Source organism: Mustela lutreola, chromosome 3 (genome assembly GCF_030435805.1).
Source record: "Mustela lutreola isolate mMusLut2 chromosome 3, mMusLut2.pri, whole genome shotgun sequence".
Lineage (NCBI taxonomy): Eukaryota > Metazoa > Chordata > Mammalia > Carnivora > Mustelidae > Mustela > Mustela lutreola.
The window spans coordinates 7,643,796-7,668,869 of NC_081292.1; the positions used below are offsets into that span (position 1 = coordinate 7,643,796).

Below are 25,074 nucleotides of genomic sequence, written 5' to 3' on the forward strand. Positions count from 1 at the left end.
GAGATGAAAGTTCATGGCTAAAGTGAACATTTTGTTTTCTTTTGACACGTGGTCTCACTCATTATAACTCCCAAAGGCTTTCTGGGATCCAGCATCCAGTGGCAGGACCCCATTTATTTGGCCGCGCTCCTGTTGGACACTGGAGGGTTTCCAGATTTTCCCTTTATTGCAGTTATGAATAAAGCCATGACAAACACATCTGTAGGTGAGGTTCTTTCGATGATCCGGAAGTATTTATTGTGTGCTCAGATTACTTACTCATCCTGAAAAGGATAAACCATTTAGAACATTTAAACTGAAGAGAACAGATGAGGGGCGCCTGAGTGGCTCTGTTGGTTGGGGTCTGACTCTTGCTTCTCACTCACGTCATCCTCTTGGGGTCCTGAGGCGGAGCCCCGCATCGGGCTCCACAGCGAAGGTGGGGCCTGCGTAAGTCTCCCTCCTCCCCTTCTCTCTCTCTCTCAAGAAAAAAAAAAAGAAAATAGAGAAACAGAAAAGAGAATGGATGAAAACTGCTACTATTTTTGAAAAGTATGGGCGATTTTTTTTCTCTGCCTCTTTCAGGGAATGATCACATATTCCCATTTGAGGAGGTTTAGCTCATGTGCTGTTGCCACACAGGGAACTGCCGTCGTATTTATATCTGTGCTTCACTAATTCAACTAAGAAAATGATGGCCGTGTACAGTACAGCAGTTTTTACTACTTCCTGAGTCCCGTGACTCTTAGAAACCAAGGACCGTTTTAGAAATCCGCCCCGCAGTGAACATGGCTGTGGGGCGGTTAACCCTCCAGCTGCTGCGGGCTCCGCTCCCTGGGCTCGCCATGCAGTGCATCTCCATATAAAACAAATGAATTGACTGAATCCTTCAGCCCTTCCGGTGACAGGGCTGATGTTTGGAAATAGGTAACGGCATCAAACATTAACGGCATTGGGATAGTTTTAGAGCCACTCATCGGGGCTAATGGGGAGTGTGTGCCTTGTGTTTAAGTGACTGTTTCCTGGAGCTGGAGACCATGCTGGCGTCATGGGGGGCCCTGGCTCTTCTCTTTGCCCTCCTCCCTTAGCTGCGCATTCCGGCGAGTTACCTGGCCTCCCCAGCTCCGGGCCTTCACCTGACAATGGAGCTGATGGGGCCACCTCGTGTGACGGCGGACAGGGTCAGAGGAGGGAACACCTGAGTGGCACTCAGTGTGTTCTCATTCTCTTTCTCTCTTTTTTTTTTAACCCCTCCTAAAAACATCTAAGATTTCTAGAGCCATTGCATCATTTTTGATGACCCCCATCCTGGAATCACAGAGGAGAGAACCAGTTGCCTTCGAGTCACCGTAGATTGCTGGAGAAGCAGGCTAAGATATTCCTTCTAACATTTCCTTCACACTGTCGGGGTGGATTGGCAGGAAATAGACCTTGGCTGTGACTGTTGGGACAGGCGCGGGGCTCTGATTGATGATCCTATCACCGCTCTCTGCCTCCAAACTTTCATCATTGCCTTGCAGTGCCAAACTGTTGCCTGACCTCCGTTTTCAGTTAGCTTCCTCAGACGGTCGTCTCTTGGCCTTCCCTGACAGCGTCTGGCTTTAATTTTCATCTTCGCGGGGGTGTGTTTGGTCTTTTTCACGTGTGCACGCATGTGTGTGTGAGTGCGTGTGTGTATGTGTGTGTATACACATACATATGCATTTCCTCTGTCTGTGTGTGTGTGTGTCCACATACATATGCATTTCCAGGGCTCCCTTTGGGAGACATAGTGAGGAAGGAAACACCGGCACATCTCTAAACTCGGAAGAGACGTTGATTGTGCCATTGTGTTGTGGCGGGAGGCTGGTCTCCGGAATCAGAGAGCTGGTTGAGCAGGAACACAGCGCAGGAGTCTCCAGAGCACGGAGCTGTCCCCGTTCCCCTGTCTGGGAGAAGGAGCGGGCACGGAGGGGCAGAGTGGGAGGGATGCGCTTACGGTGTGTGGGATGCTGGGTCCTCGGGGACCACTGGAGTTCTTCCTTCTCTTTGGATTAGTTGCAAGTGATTCCCCGCCCCCCACCACCTGGTTTTGTGTTTCTCTTCTTCTCATCAAAAGGTAGGTTCTTGGGACTTTGTAATTTCTTGTTTTGATACGGAGGAATATGTGTTAGAATAACAATAACAGACCGTGAACCGAATGCAGTTTTTTCTCCGAACGATGTTACGGCTTTCCTACACCACATGTGGGGATCCTTGCCCGTGCCCTGATTTCAGTGCCGTCACACTGGGATGCAGGCACAGCTCTCAGCTGTGGACGAAGGTTCTCCCATGCACAGTGCTCAGGGGTTTGGGAAGGATGTCAGTGCCCAGTGTTGTGCAAGAGGTAGGGAAGGGGGCCTACAAGGCCAAGGTGTTTCTGTTCTTGTAGGTTTCTGGGGCATGGTACTGTGGTGCTCTCAAGGAGTCTGGGTTATTTTCTGTGGGCTTCCAAAGCCCCTTGGAACGGCGGCTGCTCAGGCATCCACCAGCAGTGTCCTGTAAGTGTTCACCTCCCACGAGCAGGGAGTTTCCAGTCTCTGTGGGGGAGGGATCTCGACTGTGGCCCATTTTAAGCTACCAGTGTGATGTCACGAACTGGGAACAGGCGGGCACAGCTGGCCTGGGAGCTGTTGAAGCCAGCTCCAGCGCTTCTGGCCCTCAGGGCGCAGGGGTGACAATGCCAGCGAGGTGTCCCCTGGGCCCCTTCAGGATGCACCCGTTCTCGAGAATCTGGGGCTTTCTGGTCATTAAACTTCTCCTGAATGGTGTGTCCGTGCTTTATTCCCTGCTTTTATTTGATGTACTTCTGATCATTGGAAGGCAGGTCAGACAATCTCTTATCTTGTTTTCTCAGCCCATCTCTTGTTCATTAATACAGACCGAAGGCATTTTCTCACGCAAATGCACGTTTTCACGTTGTATTGCTGCTGTGGGCCTGCCCATTTTTCCTCCTGAGATGCGCCTCAGGAAGCCAGCTCACTCACCGGTCCCCTCAATCACGGGGTGACAGGCACAGGATACTTTGGCGCCAAGCTTCTCACACTGTTAGCTCACTCCTGAAGCTCACAGCAGGACAGAGATGGCACTTAGCAGGCCGCTCATTCCCCAGTGACCTCAGAGGGACCCGTCAGGTCCCTCCAGATTATCAGCATGAGTGCAGGGATGGGGTCAGGTGGGCCTGGAGCCGGGGTATCTGATCCCTCTGGCCCTGGGTGACTTCCTTAACTTCTCTGAACCTTGGTGTTCCTCATCTCTGCAGAGGAGAGGCTCATATCTGCCCAGCAGCGGCGGCAGACATTCAGACTTACTCTCCAAGGTCCAAGCCTGTGCCCGACACGTAGCACTTCATAATTAGCTCGAATTTACTTTTCTGTTGATTCCCGTGTTCCTATCTCTTGTGCTCCTGCTGTGCTCAGCATCGTGCTGGACGCTGGGGTATGGTGGGTATATCTCTGCTGTGGCCTGGGCTGGGGACTGGGGACGAAGGCTAGGAAGCTCCTCCAAGGCTCCGTATTCTGACTGTAACAGAACAGGTGTGTTCCTGCCAGCGGCTCCCACATTGCTCGCGGGAGGAGAATGCGAGGCTTCTCCCCAGTGCTGACCCTTCTCCCAGCCCCGACAGAGGGTCACTGAAGCCAGCGTACTGGTTGGGATGGGGAGCAGTGGGAGGAGTAGGCTCAGAGAGAAGTCTTCGTTTGTGGCATCTGCTAAAATCTTTGCATCATTTTGGGGCCCCTGGGTGGATCAGTTGGTGAAGCGTCTGCCTTTGGCTCAGATCATGATCCTAGAGTCCTGGGATGGAGCCCCGCATCGGGCTCCGTGCTTAGCAGGGACCCTGCTTCTCCCTCGGCCCCTCCCCCACTTGTGTCCTCTCGCCCTCTCCCGCAAATAAATCAATTTAAAAAAATAATAAAATCTTTGCATTATTTTGAGCTACCCTATGAAAGGAATATTCGTGTGTGTATGTGTGCACCTTGGATGTATATCCATATCGTAGCTTTTCATACCAAATTCAGGAAAAGTAGCACAGAAGGAAATCCAGAAACCGTCAGCTAACACAGAAATCATTTATCTGATGTTGGGACATTTGAGTTTTAGAACTATTTATATTAAGGCCCAGATTCTGTACATTACTGGCAGATGCTTGCTGTGGTGTGATGTCATCATTGGTTGTTATATGTTAATTTCTCTCTTACAGACGCCCTGTGAGGTCATCAGTCCTTTTTTCTTTCTTTTTTTTTTTTTAAAGATTCATTTATTTATTTCAGAGAGAGAGAGCATGCAGGTGCACACAGGTGGGGAGGGTGAGAGAGAGCGAGAATCCCAGGCTGCCTCCCCGCTGAGTAGGGAGCCCAGTGAGAGGGTTGAACTCAGGAGCTTGAGAGCCTGATGTGAGCAGAAATCAAGAGTCAGATGCTTGGGGCACCTGGGTGGCTCAGTGGGTTAACTCCTCTGCCTTCGGCTCAGGTCATGATCCCAAGGTCCTGGGATTGAGCCCTGAGTCAGGTTCTCTGCTCATCAGGGAGCCTGCTTCCTCCTCTCTCTCTCTACCTGCCTCTCTGCCTGCTTGTGATCTCTGTCTGTCAAATAAATAAATAAAATCTCAAAAAAAAAAAAAAAGAGAGAGAGAGAGAGATGTTTTCCCGACTGCACCACCCAGGTGCCCCTCATTGTTCCTGTTTTAAAGTGAGGAGACACGGAGTGGGGGGCAGTGATCAGCCCAGGTGACAGAGTGTGCAGATGGCCGAGCCACACCCAGCTCTGGATTCACAGTCTGGATTCTTACTGTGGCGGGGCTGATGCCCCCTGAGGTTTGTCTCAAACATGAACTTACTGAGGAGGGAGAGAAGGAAGTGGCCTAGTGCTGTTCCGGAACAGCCATCGGTTCACATGGGCTAGTGGTCACCTGCTGCTCTGTTGGAAGGTCACACACATGGGGTGCTGTTGACTTTGTCTTTTGTCTTTGTCTCCGGGTCTAGTTGCTGGTCTGACTCAGGGCTAACTCTGCTTGTCTGGAGGGTCTCAGATGACAGGACTTTGGGGGGCATGTGAAGGGACCCAGAGGGATGGTGGAGACTTGCTTAGGGCTCTTGTTTCCCTAGTGGTCCTCCATGGGTTTGGGGACACCAGCCTGGCTAATAATAAAATGCACTCTGTTGTTTCTCTGCTCTGTTCCTTTACACTGTTTTTTCTGAAGGTCTCCTGGGAAGCAGAGCTGGGGGTTGAGAGAGGTTCCGAGGCTGTCTGACAGCTGCCATGTGACCAGGGCCCTCCACCTGAGACTCCCACAGGATGAAAACGACGATCCTGCTTCTGAGCTGGGGTTCTGAGTCCCAGGACAGGCACCGAATTAAGACAACAAGAAGTGAGAACGTTCACAAAGTCCAAGTCCACATTTTACTGCTTTATGTTGTACAATCGCAGTGCTCCGAATCTGCTTTCCTTTGATAATTGAGCTCCTTCGTTCAGTGGCACTTTAGGGCCTGTATGAGTCTCTTACTGCAGCTGTAGTAAATGACCAGAGACGTGGTGGTGGTTTAAACCACACAGATTTATTATCCTACAGTTCTGAAGGTCTCAGTGGCCGAGACAGGTCTCACAGGCCAAAGTCAGGTTTGCTGACAGATCTGTATTCATTCCGGACTCTCCAGGGGACACCGTTCTCCTGCCTTGTCCGGCATCCGGAGGCTGCCCGCATGCCTTGCCTGGAGTCCCTTCCTTCCCCACCCTCACGGTCTTCCTCCGGTTGCTTCTCGGTGACCCGCCTTCTGCCTCCTCTTTGTCAGGACCCTTGCGTTTCCACTAGTCCTGCCTGGACCACCCAGAACAATCTCCCATCTCCAGATCCATGGTCAGGCCCAGCTGCCAAGTCCCTTCTTGGTGCGAGGTAACACTCCCCTGTTGCAGGGATCAGGATCAGAACAACATTTTCTCTTTTTCCATGTTTATTTACTTATCATTATAACAGAATCCCCCATACTGTTTTTACTGTTTATCTATGCCCACTCCATTCCCGACTGGCAGCTCCTGGGGGCCCGGATCCCCAGCTCTTTCAATAGAGCCCAGTCCGGTTTGCAAACAGATCCCCACTGCTTCCCACCCCCGACCCCGCCCGGCGTTACTGAGATGTCATTCACAAAGCTGCAAGAAGTTTTAGGATTCTCATCCTCCAGTCAGCTCCTACACTGGTCACCTCACACATTAATCCTCTCTCGCTGTTGTTGAGAATGTTTTAAGTTGTACTCTCTCTTTTTTTTTTTTAAAGATTTTATTTATTCATTTGACACAGAGATCACAAGTAGGCAGAGAGAGAGGAAGGGAAGCAGGCTCCCCGCCTAGCAGAGAGCCCGATGCAGGACTCGATCCCAGGACTCTGGGATCACGACCTGAGCCGAAGGCAGAAGCTTTAACCCACTGAGCCACCCAGGTGCCTCTCAAGTTGTACTCTTTTCGAGAACTTCAGTTATGAACGATTGTCACTGTGTTTCACCGTAGACCCTCAGACCTTACGCGCCTTGTAACCACAAGTGTGTACTCTTTACCTCCCCTGTCCTCCAGCTCCTGCCAACCACTGTTCTACTCTGTTTATGTGAGTTCAGCTTTGTTTTTTTGCCCGTGTTAGTGATCACCATGCAGTATTTGTCTCTGTGCCTGACTTACTTCACTGGGTATATACCCTCTAGGTCCATCCATGTCGAAAATGTCAGGATTTCTTTCCTCTCCGTGGCTTACTAATATTCCCATGTATGCGTGTGTGTGCTGCACATGTGCGCGCACACTGTGTCTTCTTTATCCATCATGTTGGTGGACACTGAGGTTGTTCCAGACCTTGGCTACTGTGGATCGCACCGCAGCGACCATGGGAATACAGATAACGCTTCGAAGTTCTGTTTTCATTTCCTTTCAGTAGAAGCTCGGCAGTGGAACGACTGTATCATGATGGTTGTATTTTTTGAGGCCCCTCCATACTGTTTGCCCCGGTGGCTGCACCAGTTTCCATTCCCACCAGCCGTGCACGAGAGATCCCTTTTCTCCAGGATGGGACTCTCTGGAGGTCCAGTATTCTGCCTACTGGAGTACCTTTTTTTGAAAGATTTTATTTGTTTATCTGAGAGAGAGAGCACAAGCAGGAGAGGGGCGGAGGGGGAAGCAGGCTCCCGCTGAGCAGAGACACTCCCTCCACCCCCACCCCCCCCACCCCCACCAAAGCAGGGCTCTATCCCAGGACTCTCAGATCACCACCCTAGCCTGAGATAGCTGCTGAACTGTCAGAGCCACCCAGGTGCCCCTGGGGTGCCTTTTTTTTTTTTTTTTTTTTTTTTTTTTTTTTAAGATAGGGGCTTTAACATTTCCCCCAAGAAAAAACAAAGCCCTTAGAGTTTTAGGAAGTGGCTCGCGGATCCCACAAGCAGGGTCCAGATTCTGGGATCTGATAGCCCAGCCCTGTGCTCTGTGCCGTTCCAGGAGTTATGTTGTTGGAAATGAAGTTGGATTTTCAGTAAGGTCACCCACCACAAAGGATCCAAAGAGATTTTAATGCCAAAAACTCTTCCAGAACACTGCATGCCAAAATGAGCAAAAAAGATGCCACAATTGACTTTTCAAATTGTGCCTAAAGTTCTGTGCCTTTGCCTGCTTCTCATGCCTTCTGAGGAAAGTGTGATCTGGGGTTTACGGTTCTTCCGGTGTGTGTGCTTTATGTCAGTGCCATGAGTAAATGCACCAAGTCTTCCCATGACCTCTATTGTGCATTGCCTGAGAGTGTAATGAATTGAACTAGAAATTAATTTTCTAGCTTTGGTGTCATTTAAGTGCATAGTTCTGCATTTAGTCTAGATTACGTATTTCCAATGTGTTGTTCTTTAATTAAAAGCCATGTGGCAAAGGTTGAAGTTTTAATTAATGTGGGGCATTATCATATTAATTTTAATTTAAACAGAATATAAGGATGTTTTTCTCCTTAAATTGGTTTCCATTAAAGAGTCCCACAGAAGGAGTCTTTAATTTCACTGCCTCTCGTTAAGTCATTATAGAAAGAGCTACGTCAGTTGAACCAAATGAGAAGGCAGAGGTTTTCACACCTTGGAGAGTTTTAAAAGATGATCAGAGGAAAATACATAATTTTCAATGATTGATAAGTGATAATAAAGGAAGCTAAAAACTACGTTTAATTATTGTCTAGGCGGGAAAGAACAAGCCCATTTGATTTGGCCTAAAAAAAGAATGCAGAGTGTGTAAGTTTCAGAAAATAAGCATCTGTTTGAGCTGCCTCCTCTGTGGAATGTTCTGGAAGTTTATGGTGTTGCCAGTCTTACTGCGGATTCTGTCCCCTGTCTGTGTCGGACCCGCCATGCTCTCTTGCGCCCTGCTAGCATGGCGAGGCTGTGAAACAGTGAGCTGAAGGTGTGAGGGGTGCGCTGTTGTCCGTCTGGGTGGGCGTCCTTTTCTGCTCATGACTGTTTGGGGAGTCACTCAGCACCCCGGGTGACAGACAGGAAGCCCCGCCTACAGAGCCGTGCACTGTCAGATGCTGACGTGGATCTGAGTCAGGAGATCTCACACATCCTGCTTGCTCTGGGACATGCTAACAGCGCGTTAGGCATCCCTATGAAGTGTGCCCGTGGTGGTCTAGTTTGTCACGACAACCTCATCTTCCGGACAGAATTCTTCTCCTCCCTCTCCTTAGGGCCCCAGTGAGCAATCTCGGGCCCTGGGAGGACACAGGAGCGCACAGCAGGTCTGAGAGAGGGGGGCAGAGGCAGCAGAAAGACGGGGGGCACACCCCCCAACAGCAGGCATGCTGAGAAGGGAATGAGCGTGGTCAGTGCCCGAGGTGGGGGAATGGTGGGGAGCAGGTGGGAACGAGGTCACACAGGGGTGCTAGTCGGTCTCACGAGCCACAGCAGGGAGCTGAGATTTTATTCTGGGTCTGATGGGAAGCTGTTGAAGGGTTTTACACCTGTAAGAGATGTGATGCAGTTTGTGTCTTTATTTTATTGATTTATTGACTTATTTTATTTGAGAGAAGGGGAAGGGGGCAGAGGGAGAGGGAGAGAGAATCTCAAGTAGCCTCCCTCCAAGCGCGGAGCCTGATGTGGGGCTCGCTGCCGTGACCATGAGATGGTGACCTGAGCTGAAAGCAAGAATCGGAGGCTCAACCAGCTCAGCCACTCAGGCGCCTCTGGTTTGTGTTTTTTGAAGTCCCGACTGTGTGGCATGTGGCGAGTAGACCGGTAGTGGCCACCGGGAGACCAGTAGTGCCCGCCACGTGGCCCCCCTGCCCGGCGCAGGGTGGAGGCCTCACGGAGGCGGCTGATCGTCTGTGTGGGTTTGGAGGCCCGCGACCAGGACGCCTCCCCTGGCGGTTGGAGGTTGCTTCTGAACTCACAGCCCAGCAAAGTGACTTTTGTCCAGTCACTCATTAGCTGCTGTTCCTGATAGGATTTTAGAAAGATAATCTTTTGTGTGATTCTCAGGTTTTTTTCTGGTTTTTTTTGTTTGTTTTGTTTTGTTTTAACCTGGAGTTTTACGTGCTCTTACATCCACACACCTCCCAGAACACATATAAAACATAATCAGCTCGATAAATAGTGACTTTTCAGGATGTGACCAACTTCTTAATCTGCCCTTTATGGGGAAATCCCAATGGGAATTTATAGAAACAGCTCAGCTTTTGATGTGAAGGAGACGGAGAGTCTGCCTCTTAGTCTTAGTATTTTGGGACAAAGATGATTGAGAAAAGCAGCCTGGCATTGAGTTGTTTGCTCTTTTCAAATGAAAAAAATGAAGGAATGACTTAGGCCACCTATTCACGTGGCCATGGGAATTCTGTCGCCACCGCACCTGGAATGTCACGTACATTAGACTCTCTGCAAATGCTCGTTCAGAAATGAAAAGAAAATCATTAAGCTTTAAAATCTCTGCCCTGAGACACATCCCTGCCGACGCTGCTGTGTTCTGTCATGGAGGGAGGCTGGACCGAGGTGAGCGCTGCAGACAGCGCTGTGCTTTCCCCGGGACTTGAGGTGTTTGGATGGCGGGGAGCCCGGGGCCACAGTCACTTTCCTGTCCTTTTCCCTCTGTGCCTTCAGGTGGTTTGAAGTGTCCTGTGTGCAGCTTCGTCTATGGTACCAAATGGGAGTTCAACAGACACCTGAAGAACAAGCATGGCCTGAAGTTGGTGGAAAATGAAGGAGACCCCAAGTGGGAGGTAAGTTTCTAAAGCATGGCATTGATCTTGACCTTTCCAGGTACAAATGACAGACCGGGCAGTCCCGGATCCTGGGCACAGACAGCGGCTCCTCAGAGAATTGGGATTTCTGGTTGGGAAACTAGGAGATCTTCCCAAAGCCTGTCTCCTGTGGGAGGGCTGAGACCAGGGCTGTGCCTGCGAATTCTTACCCTGAGTTGAACTGAGAATGTCCGTATCGGTCTCTCCCTGGCATTTGCACTTCTGTGAGTCACCATTCCAGAGTTTTAGCTATTGTATCCGAGGGAAGGATGCCAGGCAAGGGGCATGTTGTAAGTTTTCACGAGAAGAACCGGGAAGGGCTTTGTCTTCTGATTCTAGGCCCTCCTGTCCTGCTGCTGAAGGCATGCACTCCCCCCTGCCATCTTTGTTTTACCCCAGGGTGTTAGAACTAGTCCCCTGGCTAGAACATATCTGTATGATCAAAGCCAGTAGCTGTCTCTATCTCCAAGTACCAAGTGTCCCCACCACAGACGAATTGCAACTTACATAAGGCGGGGTTTCGCAAACTCAGCACTGCTAACATTACGATCTTGGATGTGATAACCTGTTGTAGGGGCTGTTTGGTGCATTTTAGGATGTTTAGTAGCATCATCGACCCCCCAAATCCCCAACCCAATATCAGTGGGACTCCCAGTTGTGACAACCAGAAATGCATGGATGTTGCTGATGTCTCCAGAAGTCCAAATCACCCACAGATGAGAACCATTTATCCAGGCACCTTCTAGAGCATTAGCATACGGTAATTAAGGGTAAGGGCTTTGAAAAAATCCCAGAACACTTGAAAAAAATAATACATCATGACAGTGTGAGGATGATTCCAGAATGCAAAGAAAGGGTGGCTCAGTAGGAGGAAGTATTTTGATATAATCCATCATCATACTAGAACTAGGAAGGAAAAAGAAATGATTATCTTCACACATTCAGAAAAGGCACTCGACAAACTTAAGCATCTGGTGATTAAAAGCAGTCAGTAAGGTACAGCTGGGTACATATACCCTTAAGATGGAAAAATGCATCCATGCATCTCCGCCTCAAAACCAGGATCTTACCTGGGGGTGGGGGGCGCTGGGTGTCTTGTTGAGTCGGGAACAAGACGAGGATGCAATAGGAGCTCTGCTCTCGAATGTCACTTGGGAGGGGCATCAGGCAGAGTAAATAGTGACATTAAGGATTGGAAGGGAAGGGGGCACCTGAGTGGCTCAGTCGGTGAAGCGACTGCCTTCAACTCAGGTCATGATCACAGGGCCCTGGGATCGAGGCCCGCATCGGGCTCTCTGCGTCCGTCTTCCTCTGCTGCTCTACCTGCTTGTGCTCTCTCTCTCCCTCTGTCCAACAAATCAATAAAATCTTGAAAAATTAAAAAAAAAGAATTGGAAGGGAAGAAATAAGGTATTTGCGTGAAGATGGCAGGATTCTATTCTTGGCAAATGCAGCAGAAGGAATGAAAAACTACTAGCATGATAAGCAACGGGTTGAAACAAACATAAAATAATGAGCAGCTTGTGTGTGTAGAGAGAGGCAAGAGCGAAAAGATCAGAGATTTAAATGTAAAAACAGTGACATTTTAGGAATACCAGAAGAAAAACCCTAGTGAACGAATTCATTTCTAAAATCAGACTGTGGAGAGCTTGTCTAACTATATGACTCAGAATCCAGATTCAGGAAGGAGAAAGATTGAGAACAATTGACCACAAGAAAAAATTTTAAAAAGTCTTGTGGAAAAGAGCTCATAAACAAGCTCAAGAGACAAATGACAGCAAAATACCTGTGGTCCTACGGTAGAAGAAGGATGAGTATCTTGACATTACGGAAGTCTTGTAAAAGATAGTGATCAACAACCCCATAGGAAAATGGGCAAGAGATCAGAAAGGTTCCTAGAAGAGAAATGCAGGTGACTTCGAATATCTGAAGACATGATCAGCCTGACACGTAGCACATGTTGATGGAAACTAGAGAGAGAGAGAACTTCTTACCTATTAGAATCCAGAATCGGACGTCCTGTCTGTCGGAGAAGCTGAGGGGAAAACGCTCTCGCATGCGCTGCGGGGGGAAATTCAGAATGTTACTACCACTATGAGGGGGCATTTAGCAGCATCTAGTAAAATTACTGGTGCACTTCTTCATCCGTTAACTAAACAGTCCTATTGCTAGAAAAGTACCCTAAAGTAACACTCACAGAAGGAGAGAAGGTGCCTGCACTATGCTGTTTATCACAGCCCGATTATGTATTATGGTTTTATATAGAGGAATGATTGCTTGTGTGCTAAGTCCAGACATGTGCCTGTATACAGTCTGTATACCTGTGTTTCTCAGCCTTTTGTGCTGAGAGCCCAGAAGCAGTGACTCTCAGTGGCTGTGAGCATACCTGTTCCCCAGATCTCAGTCTCTAATAGGATTCTCCAGTAAAAGGAACTCTGGGGTCCTTTGGAAAGTGTTTAATTCCAGGGCTCTGGCAGAAAGTTTGTAAGATGATCCTATGGTATTTTATAGTCCTAGAAAATAACAAGATGCTTCACCCCCAACAACACCCCGAAAGATGGAGGTATATCAAAAGGACACAAGAGACAACCCAAAAAGTTCCTAATGGCCAGACCCAGAACAATTTAAATACCTAAATAAAGAATGATTGGCATGCTTGGGTGGCTCCGTTGGTTAAGCATCTGCCTTGGGTTCAGATCATGATTGCAGGGTCCTGGATTTGAGCCTTGAGTAGGGCTCCCTGTTCAGTGGGGAGGCTGCTTCTCCTCCCTCTGCTCCTCCGCCTGCTTGTGCGTGTGTTCTCTCCAATAAATAAATAAAATCTTTAAAAAATAAAAAAACCAACCATGATCATGTTGTACTACAACTCAAAGAATAAAATAAGTATCAGTGACTCTGTACTGGAATGAATGGTGGGGAAGGAACAGATCTTGCACACAGAAGAATGCTGAGGGGTGTGCATGGGAAGAATGAGGGAAATAGAGAATTCGCATGAAAGCACCATAGTGATCATGGCTGCAGGCAAATCCATCAGGGGGCGCTGAAATTAGAATATAAGGAGAAACAGAATATTTACATAGCTCAAAATCTCTCCCCGCAGATCCTCACTGGATCACAGAGGGAAAGTAATCACTGTGGGAGAGGCATCGGGCCGACCCGCGCTAACCGTGCAGCCAGAGGTTAGCGTCCCTGGTAATACGTCATGGTGCCGTCATGTGCCTCCTGCCATGATGAGGAGAGGGGCACGCTCCTTCCCCACCATGGTATTTTTCAGAAAGGCCTCATCCTCCGTCTGCTCCATCAGATGTAGTGAATGATGTGTGGTTAGATACCTGACCAGGACTCCTCAGAGTGTCACACTCACAAAAGGCCACGAAAGCCAGAGGAGCTGTCCCTGGTAGGAGGAGACCATGGCGACTTGGTGACGGAGTCCCTGCATCCAGCCCTGGTCCTGGGACAGAAAAGGGACATTGGGGAGAAAGCTGCTAAATCTGGGTCACGTCAGTGGTTCCAGCGTTAATGCTGGGCTTTGATAATCGTACGCCAGTCGCATCAGATGTTACCGAGAGGGGAGGTTGAGTCAAGGGTGTAGAGGAGCTCTCGGTTTTATCTGTGCAACTGTGCTGTAATTCGAAAAATATTTCAGAATAACACAGTCCTGCAAAAGACGGGAGCATTTCATGAGGAGAGGTGGGGCCGCACCCAGATGGGGGGATGAAGAGACAAGCCGGGATCTCTTACTGGTTGTACAGATTTGATTCTGAAACCACACATATACTTCATATGATACTAAAAAAAACACTAAAGTTTAAAAAATGCAAGCCCTGAAAATTGAGAGGAGAGCGAAATAAGTGGTACTAACTGTGTATCTGTATTAACTGGCCTAGCGACGCAGAGGGACTGTTCCCACAGACCTGAAGATCGGACTTTGCCCCTCCAGAGTGGGGTGTGAGCTAAGGGCAGGAAGAACTGCAGAGACCCGGACTGTCGTCGGTTGTTGTGGGGCTGGCGGGGCTGGTCTCTGAGGTGTACCCCCAAGGCTGTTGCTCGGTTCAGTAAGCACAGTGAAGCACAGCAGGAATATTTCAGTCCGTGGGTTTCTGCTGACACTGTGGGGTGGGGGGGACTCAGCCACCTTTGTAGGGTATTAGCGCATCAATTCTGTTCAGTAAAAAAAAGGCCAATAGTCAAGTAGTACCTTTCCTGAAAACAAACTGTACCTCAGTATAACCAAATATTCGGTGAGGAGAAGCTTCTGTTGATAGACATTTTCCAGCTAACAAATGAAGATCAACAGTATGGCCATTTGCAAGCCCCCCATGGTCACAGATCCAGCAGTGGCCACCCCTTAACCTGCCGATGGCAGAGAAATAAGGAAGGCACCCAGACGTCCTGTGTCTCCTGTTAGAGTAGACCATATAACTGAAGCGTTCTTGCCAAAAAGGGAACCAGTATCTGATTGCATCTACCAACTTGCAGGAGACGCGGCGGACAGTCAGTGGTTCATAGCGGTGCCGTCAGCCACGTTCAGACCGTTGGAAACTCTGCCGACCAAGCACTATAAGTCAGGTGGGGGGGTCGGAGTCAGATCAGAACCTGCAAATAGAAGTCTTATGAGGCACGTCAGTCGGTGCTAATACCTGGGTTCAGTGACTTCAGTTTGATTTGAAGGGTCAGTTAATGGGAAATACGATACTGGAGAGACAAGGACGTGGCCCGGGGGGTGGTCACGTGAGGGACTTCCTGTTCTGTGTTTGATGTCACGGCGTTGTCGTGCTTGCGTTTTGAGAGGGCTTTATCTCTCGGAGTTAACCTTCTAAAATAAAGAGAAGATGCTATGACTTTTGCATTTGCTTCACAGTATTCCAAGGGCCGGGCGCGGAGTGTGTGGGGGTGCAGAGGGGAGATAAGGTTGGTCACGAATTGATAGTTACTCAAGTTGGGTGATGTGTACATGGAGGGATCATCCCCCTGTTGTGTGTGCTGGAAATTTTCTCTAGGAAAATGTAAGAAGTACGCGCATTAGAGTTTGACAGACTGAATCCTGGTGCTGTCCTGTGTGAATGGCTTGACTGGGAACCATTACCTCTTTGACCTCTGTGTTCTCCGTCCTCTGACCGTACGGTGAGGCTAATAATACCCGCAAGACAGGATATCAAATTGCCGAGGTCCATAGCCAGTCCCTGGTAGGCCCCCAGGACCCCCAGCGTCTGGCAGCAGCTATGATTATTGGTGGTGGAGAAGGTGACATCAGTGTTACCTCCTCATCTAAGGGAAAACACACAGTCCTCCAGTGTCCAAGTTCATACTGCAAGGGTTCGCTCTGTATTAACAAACAGACATTGCAGTGCCGGCTCTTGACCTAACACCCCGCGTCTCTCGGCCAGTCGGTGCTTTCGTAAGTGCGTGTGACGCACCACCCTCTGCTCTGAAGGCCTCGCTTCCTGCGGATCCCAGCGCGTTAAGGAGGAGAGCTTCGAACCCAGGGAAGGCACTACTCACAAAGCCATGTACTCGACTTCAGAAGTGAGACAGCCGAGCAGCCGAGCAGCTGGGCTCAGGCGCTTGGTCACCTGTGGGGGACAGACTGCCTCCTGCAGCAGCTTGGGCTGTCATCAGGCTCCCCAGAATGCCTTGCACAGCCCATCCTTCCTACATGTGACCATTACAGGGTCCCCCCTTGGGAAAGAAGCAGTTCTGTGTGTGCCGCTTCTCAGAGGCTCACATTCCTGGGGCCCAGTCGGTGTTGGGCAATTTGTGGCTTCATGGTACTTACAAGGAAGTAGGGTTTGTTGTTGTTCATGTATGCATTCATCACCTTTTTATTGGGTGTCTACTATGTGTCAGGCTGGGAATCTTGAAAGGTGCTTGGCCCCTTGGCTGTAAGAGAAGAAATATGTGGCGTTCAGAACTGTGTCCATTACCGATAGGTACTCACAGGGCATCACTTCGGCACCTGTAAATTTTGTGTCAAGTCCTCCTTTCTATTCTTTATTGGTGATGTTCCTGTTTCCTGCCTCTAGTCCCCGCTCACTCCCTGTCCCTTCCAGAAAGAGGGCAGTATCCATGCTGGTCTTCCGCGACATGCTGAGTTCTGTCCCACCTCTTTTCTCCAGTGGTACGAGGCACCTGAGAATGTCGCTTCAGCCCTTCGTCCCTTCACAGCTCCTGATTTCGCAGATATGTTTCCTGTGGTCCTTTGTTTATCATCTCCTTTGTATACAAACAAGAAGGGCTGGAGTAGCCAAGGTTGCCTGAGCTCTTACTCCATGTGGGACATGTGCCACGAACTTGACACGGGCGATAGAGTCGCCCACCCCTCTCCCCCCACCTGCAGCTGTGCCGTGGGCTCCCCCCAAGCAGCCCCAGCCCTGGGTCCCATGAGGACAGCGCGGGCAGCAGCGGGAGGGGACGGCAGCCATTAGAAGAGCACATGCAGGAATCTCTGTGCGTGTCTAATCCCTAATTACGGACCGTACACTCTGGTCCCTAAGGGAGGAATATGGCAGGAAGCTTTCTACCAGAGCTGCTTTGAAAACGTCTCAGTATTTGCAAAAAGTAGTTTCCATTTGGTAAAGTGTGTTTTTATGGGAGCAGCTGATGTCTCAGGGATGCCAGGTAAATGAGCTGCTGTAGAGGGTTGCTTGTGTGCGATTGTCTGTCTCCATGCATTATCCTGGGACTTGTGGTAACGGGTGGTCTTCTAGAAGGTCACTCAGATGGTGTGTTTTTGTTTAGCCAGCCACAGAAACCCCCGAGGAGCCCTCCACCCAGTACGTGCACATCACGGAAGCCGAAGAGGACGTTCAGGGCACACAGGCAGCCGTGGCCGCGCTCCAGGACCTGAGATACACTTCGGAGAGCGGTGAGGGGGGACACCTTCCGGCCACCTCCGAGCCGGTTCCTCGTGAGCGTGCTGAAGGACTGAACGTGTGAATGCGTGCTGTCCCCGCGTGGGCTCCGCCAGCGTGGCTGCCCCAGCATTTGTTCGCCGAAGGTCCCACACTCAGGCTTAGAGGCCTGACGTCCCCCGACGGGAGCCGAGAGGAGGCTTAGTAGACGCAGAGCTCTGTCGCATGTGGCCAGCCCTCCACACATGCTCTGAGCAGGGGCTTACCACTCTCCGTGGGGGCGGAAGGCGCTTTGCCGGAAGGACTCAGCTGAGTGCCAGAGCTGGTCCCGTGGTCTGGGTGTCCGTCCCCGTCCCTGGCTTCTGGGCCTCTCTTCTGGAGGGGGGCTTGTCTCTGCTCCACGGACAGTGGTGGCCCAGGGCCGCCCTGCGGAGCCTTGAGCCCAGCACGGCCTGCGTCCCAATCTTCTGAAAAGCCCCAATGCAGGATTTTTATGTCATTTTCAAGTGTTAGGTCAATTTTAAAGTCAGACCACTGTGCCAGCCGAGCGGTGATTGGGTCTTACACTGAGAAATGTTTTCTTAGTCCTTTTCAGCACCTGGAAGGAGCCCCAGTTCGTGCATGACCACAGTCTGATGGCATTAGGTGGTGGCAGGGGTAGGAAATGGCCAGTGTGGCCATTAGAGCCCAGGTCATCAGCCCCCTGAGCAAAACTGTCCTTTGGGCTGATGACCTTAGGTCTGGACTCACTGGACTGCGGAGCTCGAGTCCAGTGAGCGAGACAGCGCTTCCCGGGTGCGGCTGGTTAGAGCGGCAGGTCGTGCGGAGGGAGTGGCCCGGCCGGGGCTGTTCAGTGGGGCATCCAGAGAGAGGCCCTGTCTGAGTCTCTGCTTCCTTCGTGTTTGTGGCTTCAGCGACTGCTCAGGCCCTGTGCCTTCATCCCCCACGCGCACACACATTCTCTCTGAAGCCTCTTCCGAGTCTCTTCCTGGCTTTTGGGATAAGGCGCAGGCTTTGCAGCCCATCGAGCCAGGCCTGCCCGCTCTGGGTTCTGGCTCCCTGCGCCGCATCCATTCCCACCCCGCCTCTGAGGTTGCTCTCCCCTGCAGACTCCACAAAACCTGCACTGCGGGTGTGATCTCTGGGACACGGTCTGTTCCTTTCCCCACACGCTATTCCTGGCCACCTCACCTGTACGTTCAGCGTTCAGATCGCATGTCATCTGCCGGGGACTCAGCTGACTTTTCTGCAGCGTTCCCCTAATTGCTGACTTCTCTGCAGCGTTCCGCTGATGGCCTCCTGAGACGGGACCAACCTGGTGGGTAATAATTTGCTTACAAATCTGTCTCCTGAGTCCTGGAAGGAGGAGAGAGAGTGTTGGGTGCAGGCAGATCTCGGTATTCCCGATGGGAGCCACGCGTCTGATGACAGGCTTGATAAATGGCCCCCGGGGGGGTCAGTGCAGGAGGAATCAAACCTTGCTCAGCTCAGTATGTTTTTAAGGTAAAGGTTTTGTTTAGTCTTCGGATGTTCAGAGTGGTTGGCTGCAAGGCACAGTGGATGTACGTCCCTTAAGTAGAGAGAGAAAGAGGGTGAGTGTGTGTGTGTGCGGGGGAGGGGAGCAGTGCCAGAGTGGTACGGAGGGTATGCAGGGCACTCACACCGTCCTCTACTGACCCTCATGCCACACGCTCCCTGCTACAGAGAACGCATCACGCTCCCCTTCTCCGTCTCTTCCTGAGCGACTCGCGTTGGAATGTGGCCCGTGGAAAGCCGGTCCACAAGGATGCAAACATTGGCAGAGGCTTGGTGATATTACGCTAACACAGAGATCACGCAGGAGTTTCCCTTTCAGTAAATTAATGACCAGGGTCCGAGGGCCATGTTCCGGAGAGTCACAGATGGTCAGGCAGATGGTGCGGCCCGGTAGGGCAGGCTCCGTAGCTGGCCTGAGGCTGTGGATTCTAATCGTTTGAGATGATTAAAATGGAACCCCGAGCTTCAATTGGTTTGGAGTTCCAAGTCGCACTGGTTCTAATAATTGAGACATCCTCGGACGTTTAGTCCGTAGCTTGTGTAATTGATGGGGCCTGCTCTCATTGGCCGCTTCCCAGGCCTGTGCATACAGGACACCAACTTTGCAGGTTAGTGTGTTTGTTGGTACATCTCAGGGCTTCTGTCCTGAGAAGCAGTCCTGGGTCATCAAGTTTGGATTCAGAACACTGGGGTCTGAGCTCCGGCTTCGTGCCAAAACTGGTTCCAGGTAAGTCTCCTGTCTTTTTTGTGCAGAGGTGACCAGTCTGTGAAATGGGGGTGATATCACAATGTCTTCTCCTTATAGGATCATTTGGGCTTTGGAGATGTTCCTATAAAAACTGCTTTAAAGCCAAAAAGTGCCATGCAAATTATTCTGCTGTTGGAATGAGTGATGGTGGAGAATCTGTGCTCCCCCCGCCCCGGGGTGGGTGACACCCCACAGTGGCCTCTAGTTAGGTCTGGTGTTGCACTCAGTGCCCCTCAACCCCTTTGGGCTTACTGGTGTCCCGTTTGCTTCTTCCTTGTAAGGTGACCGCCTTGACCCCACGGCCGTGAACATCCTCCAGCAAATCATAGAGCTGGGCACCGAGGCCCATGACGCTACTGCTGTGGCCTCTGTGGTCGCCATGGCTCCAGGGACGGTGACAGTCGTGAAACAGGTAAGGACCCTCCCAGCACCTTAAATATCCTTTCTCCACACTGCCACATACCCCCTTCTCTCTCCTGCCCTGGAGGTTATCAAGGCTGAATTTCCCTGAGATGGAGTTGGGAAGGAGGTTGGCTTAGGCTTGCATTTTCTTCCTCTGCCTCTGATTATCATGTGAATGTGTCTTTAGCAGTTCCACAAGTGGAGGTATATTTTAGGGGAAAGATACAATAGGTTTTTTAAAATTCTGGAAGCCTTTCATTCATTTCCCTTTAAAGAATCCCATTGTGAAAGTGAGCAGATGTGGACACACTTGGACACATCTGTCGTGCAAAGCAGCCCTTGGCTGAGAACTGTGGAAGCAGCCGGAGAGGCTGGGAGGGCTTCTCCGTGGATTGACCTCGTGGTTTGCACCGCATCACCTGGTCGATGCCTAAGCGGATGGGAAGAAAATGATGAGTTTATGAATAAAGGTTACTCGAGTTAATTGATAGTTAAACTCTTTGGCTCATTTCCTCCTCTTCTACCCTCCGAGACTTCACCAGCTGTAAAATGCAGTGTGGTTGGTAATGACATCATCCTTTTTCTCTGTCTGTACCTCTCTCTACTATCTCTTGCTTCATTTTACAAAAGCTTTGGCCTGGCTTCCACAAATACTTTAAAAAAAAAAAAAAAACCCAACAACAACAGTGAACACATCAGACGTGGACAGAGTTCAAGTTCATGGAGAGAGCTGAAGTGCAGACTGTAGAGTTTTACAGTTGCCCGTTCTTAGAATCATTCATTCAGGAAGTACTTAGTAAGTGCCTACTCCTGCCAGCAGTGTTTCTGGGGTTCCAGGAGAGAACCATCACCGTGGTCGCTGTCTAGTGGGGAAAAAGGTAAAACAGAAACAAACAAGTGAGGCACAGGGGCTCTCCAGTGGTGATCAGGTACAGTGGAGGACAGGAAGGCAGGGAGGGGCTACGGGTCCCAGAGCGGGCTTGGGGGACATTTTATAATATGAAATGATATTTTATCTGTAATATATGTCCATATATCAGGGGCAGCTACAGTTGTTGGGGGCAGATGGCTCATGTTTGCACAGAGGTGCGTCTTACGGGAGGCGTGCCAGTTTGACTCTGCAGTGGTACAGAGTTTTATAACCATAAACCACGAAATGTGGAACCGTGAACTTAGCAAAGGGAGTAGGTTTTCTTGGCACCAACAATGAAAAGTATGTCTTAATGTGTCTCTCCCATGAGGACCCCTGAATGCTGTGTCCCCGGCGGCATCCCTTTGATGAGTCAGAAGTAGACTTCCCAGGCTGTCTCTGCAACTGTCCACCCCAGGTGTACCCACAACACAATGCAAAGCCTGAAATCAGGCTAAGTAATTCTCTGGGGAATTAGTGCATTCTGGTTCAACTCTGGACTTCATGATCCACGGACAGGACTTAGCATGTCTAGAGGAATGTTGGGACCGCGTGTCCTAGAAACGCTCCTCCGTTACTGTGGTTTGTCTCAAGGAGAGTCTGGGTAGCAGTGCCACCGTGGGACGTGGTGTCTTGGTCTTCAGTGGCCTCTGCCCGTTGGTTGGGAACAGACTCCTACACATGCTTCCCTTTGTAGTTACTAGGCTGCGGTCTTCGCCTCGTCTTACTAAATCTCTTCTGAAACTCTGCGCTGTGACCTGATGAGTCCTGAGCCGGACCTGACACGTCAGGAAGGGTGTGATTGGACTGGTGTCAGGAGAATTTTTTGCGTATTTCGTACCTGCCAAAACCTTTTGAGACTTGCAGGAAGGTGCCAGCTCCTGTGATATGCCGCTGCTCAGGGCCGTGATTTATCGAGCATCACAGACGGTGCGGTGACACGTGAGGTTGCCGGCTTGGGATTCAGCTTCAGTGTGCTTTGAGGCGTTAGGCTGACAGCACCACACGGGATGAGGCAGAGAAGCATCCAGTCCGACCAGCATAAACAGGTGCCGTGTGCGTGAGGTAGCAGAAAACGGTGGGATTCTTGAGAGAATCTTGTGGTTTTTTTGAAAACGCAGGACAAGGGGGAGTCTTGGTGTTAACATGGTCTAGAGCAACTGTGTTCGGAGGTGTTTGCTGAGAGCAGTGTCCTTGTCATCATCCGTGGGCCTGGCCCAGCACCGGGCTCCCTGGGGCTGCTGGGACCTGCTGGATGGGGGATGGGCAGAGGGACCAGGGGCAGGTGGACAGTAAACACCCACTCCTTCGGCGGGGTTGCATTGTGTGAAAGAATGCCTCCGAGTTCAGTTGTCCCGTCATTTAAATGTAAAGACAAGTAGGTTTTCTGTTTGGTTTTGTTTTAAAATTTTATTTATTTGAGAGAGAGTGAGCATGAGCAGAAGGTAGCGGCAGGCAGAGAAGAGGGCAGGGAGAGGGAGAAACAGACTCCCACCAAGCAGGGAGCCCGATGCGGGGCTCGATCCCAGGACCCTGAGATCATGACCTGAGCTGAAGGCAGACACTTAACTGACTGAGCCCCCCAGACACCCCATGATAACTTTTTATTAGAGAAATTCATTTTTAGTTTTGATTTTTTTCCCCCTCTAATGAGACTCTGGCTTAGGAATTTTTCAGTAGAGGGATTATGTCTACTTAATGAGGGTGCTTGAGCCACTCGAGTGTGAACTCTCGGGTACCTGTTGGCCTCGAGTGGTGCTCTTCCTTCACTGTGGGAGGGCACTGGGTGCTGGGGATTTTGTCCTCTTCCGACCAGAAGAGCTCACGTGCTAGTTGCTCTGGAGACGTTTCGTTCCATAGGATGGAGCGTGCTGTGGCCTTCCTGTGTGGTTTCTCTCATTATGTCCCATAAGACGGTACTGGAAAGAAAAAAGCAAGGAAGGGCATCTTTCATAAAACACTTAGTATGTATTATACAAAAGAAGTTTTTCATATTACTATTGGATAGTCTATCTTGAGATCTTCTGAAACTTCCCAGTTTTATACATACTTCCACGGGGCTGAAAACAAATTCTAGGTGTGTATGAGAAATCTTAAAATTTTAAACATCCAGAATCTGAATTCTGGATGTTTAAAATTTTAAGATTTCTTTCCCATGTAAAACAACAGTCATAAGCTCTGTTCATAATTTTATTTCTTCCCGATGTATTAATGTTAATTGAAAAGGATCTTTTTTTTTGTATGAAAATTTATCAGTGATCGTTGTAAGTGATTAGTTTTCTAGTCGTTTTAGGTTTTCAGTTTCCAGGATGACACTAATGCTAGGCCTGGTGGGCAGGGTGGCAGTGTTGGAATCAAAGAGCTGAGAAAAAATGGTTCTTGGAATACTGAAAAAAATAAAATTAACTTAAAAATAAATAAATGAAATTATGTGTCAAGCATTAGGGGAAAAATGGTTTCTTAGGTTGCTTTCTTCCTGTTTTTAAATGAGACTTGGAAAGGCTTGGGCCATAATTCAGGCTGTTGAATTTTCAGTTGGACACAGAACCATGTTCTCAATGATTTTCCATCACGTCACTTTCTTCAAGTGTCAGCATTAGAAGCGGATTTCTGGGGATGGGGCATTTTGGAGTGTTAGGGAAGGCGAGTCCTTGTAGGCCGTGCCCCAGCTGGCCCTCAAAAACACTTGAGAGCTTTGAGTGCAATTAATCATGGATTTCTGAAGCCCAGACCGTTTTCACGAGATAAATCAGTTTCCTTCTTTTCTTTTTGTTCTATCTTGCTTTAGGGTTGTATGCGAGGAAATTTATCTTTGATTAAGAAAACTGCCTTAAGTAGAGGAAGTGTAAGACCTACCAGGGAAACCATAGCCTCTCTGAGTCAAAGTCAGTTGTTTTAGAGGAAAAGTCTAACATAACCACTGCCACCGTCATGGCTCATGGCTTAGGCGCCTCTTTGCTGTTCTTACTGTTTAAGATTTATTTTTAAGATGAAAAGTAGCATTTTCTTTACTGGCTCACAGCATTTGCTTCGCTGACTCCCACTGCCCCTCCCTCCCCGTGTGCTCCCTGGGGGCTCTGCGGCATCTGCAGCAAATTCCCACAGACTTGGTGGCTCGAAACCACGCAACTTTCTTGTCTAACAACCCTGGAGGTCAGAAGTCTAAGATGAATTTCAAAGGGAGCTAAAGTCAAGGTGCTAATGGCTGCATTCCTTCTGGGAAGGACTCCTTTCTCGAATTTTCCAGCTTCTAGAGGCCCCTGGCGTCCCTTGACTTGGGTTCCCTTCCCTCCATCTTCAGGGCCAGCAAGGGCAGGGGGGGGGGGGGCTCCTCTCACACCCCAGCGCTCTGGCCTCTGCTTCCTCTCCTGCTCTTGGCCGGACCCTCTGATCTCCCTCTCATAAGGACCCCCGTGATTCTGTGACGTCCCCCTGGATAATCTGGGACAGTCTCCCCGTCTGAAGCTTCTTAGTCACATCTACAGAGTCCCCTTCCTCGTGCAAGGTAACATTCGCAGATTCTGGGGATTAGGACACAAGACCTCTTCGGGGTTGGGGGCCGTTCCTCTGCCTGCCACGCTGGGTTCTGCGGATAAGACCGGTCCTGGTCTCAAGAGGCAGGTAGCCTGGTGAGGGGAATTATCGACTCTTTTATTCAGCAAACCCCCCCTGAGCTGCGTCCATCAGCCAGGTGCTGTTCTTGGCTCTCAGGATATTTCAGTGAACAAGAAGGGTGAACAGCTTAGTAGCTGACCTTTCTCTAACTGGGGGTGACGGCCGACCCACACACAGCTGATAAATAACATGGTATGTAAATGGGGAGAGGGGGAAAAAGAACCAGCGGAACCAGGCAAGACCTTAAACTGGCTGCTCTAACTGAGAGTAATGTGGGTTTTGGGGAGGTCGACCAGTGTCCGAAGGGTGCTGTGGGAGCCCCAAGGGGCTGCAGAGCTTGAACCAGGGTCTGGGATGGGGCACGTGGTGGACAGGGACGCTTCGTAGATGCCGTTGGTGCCCGACTGGAGTCCTGGCCGGTAGCTGGGAGTTGGGTGGGGGCAGGACTCCAGGCAGAGGCAGGAGCTGGAGCTGGTGCTGGGTGACTGGAGGCAGGGGGAGGTGGCGGACGAGGCCCCACTTCAGTGAAATGCTGGGCCCTGCTGTGACCACCAAGCGTTGACGGGGGAGTTGCAGCCCAGAAGGCACCTTAGCCGGGTCTCTGCCTTCCCTGCCCCTTCCCTCTGCTCAAAGGCCAGTGGAGAGAGGATGAGTCTGGACAGCTCGCACGTTCCTGTCACTTCTCAGAGTCAGATGACCTTTCGCTACAGGCTTCTCGACCTATGTTACCGTCTCAAAGGTGTACTGGCATTTTTAAGAAATCAGTTTCTAGGTTCTTCGA

At 50.1% G+C, this 25,074-nt stretch overlaps 1 protein-coding gene across 1 annotated transcript in view; it reads left to right on the forward strand.

Moving 5' to 3' along the window:
* The window catches only part of ZFAT (zinc finger and AT-hook domain containing), a 184,590-nt gene that overhangs the window by 141,097 nt on the left and 18,419 nt on the right, over positions 1–25,074 (forward strand). Inside the window, exons 13-15 of the mRNA XM_059165561.1 lie at positions 10,092–10,210; positions 16,970–17,096; positions 19,648–19,778. Coding sequence (XP_059021544.1) covers positions 10,092–10,210; positions 16,970–17,096; positions 19,648–19,778 — 377 coding nt within the window. The remainder of the gene's footprint in view (positions 1–10,091; positions 10,211–16,969; positions 17,097–19,647; positions 19,779–25,074) is intronic.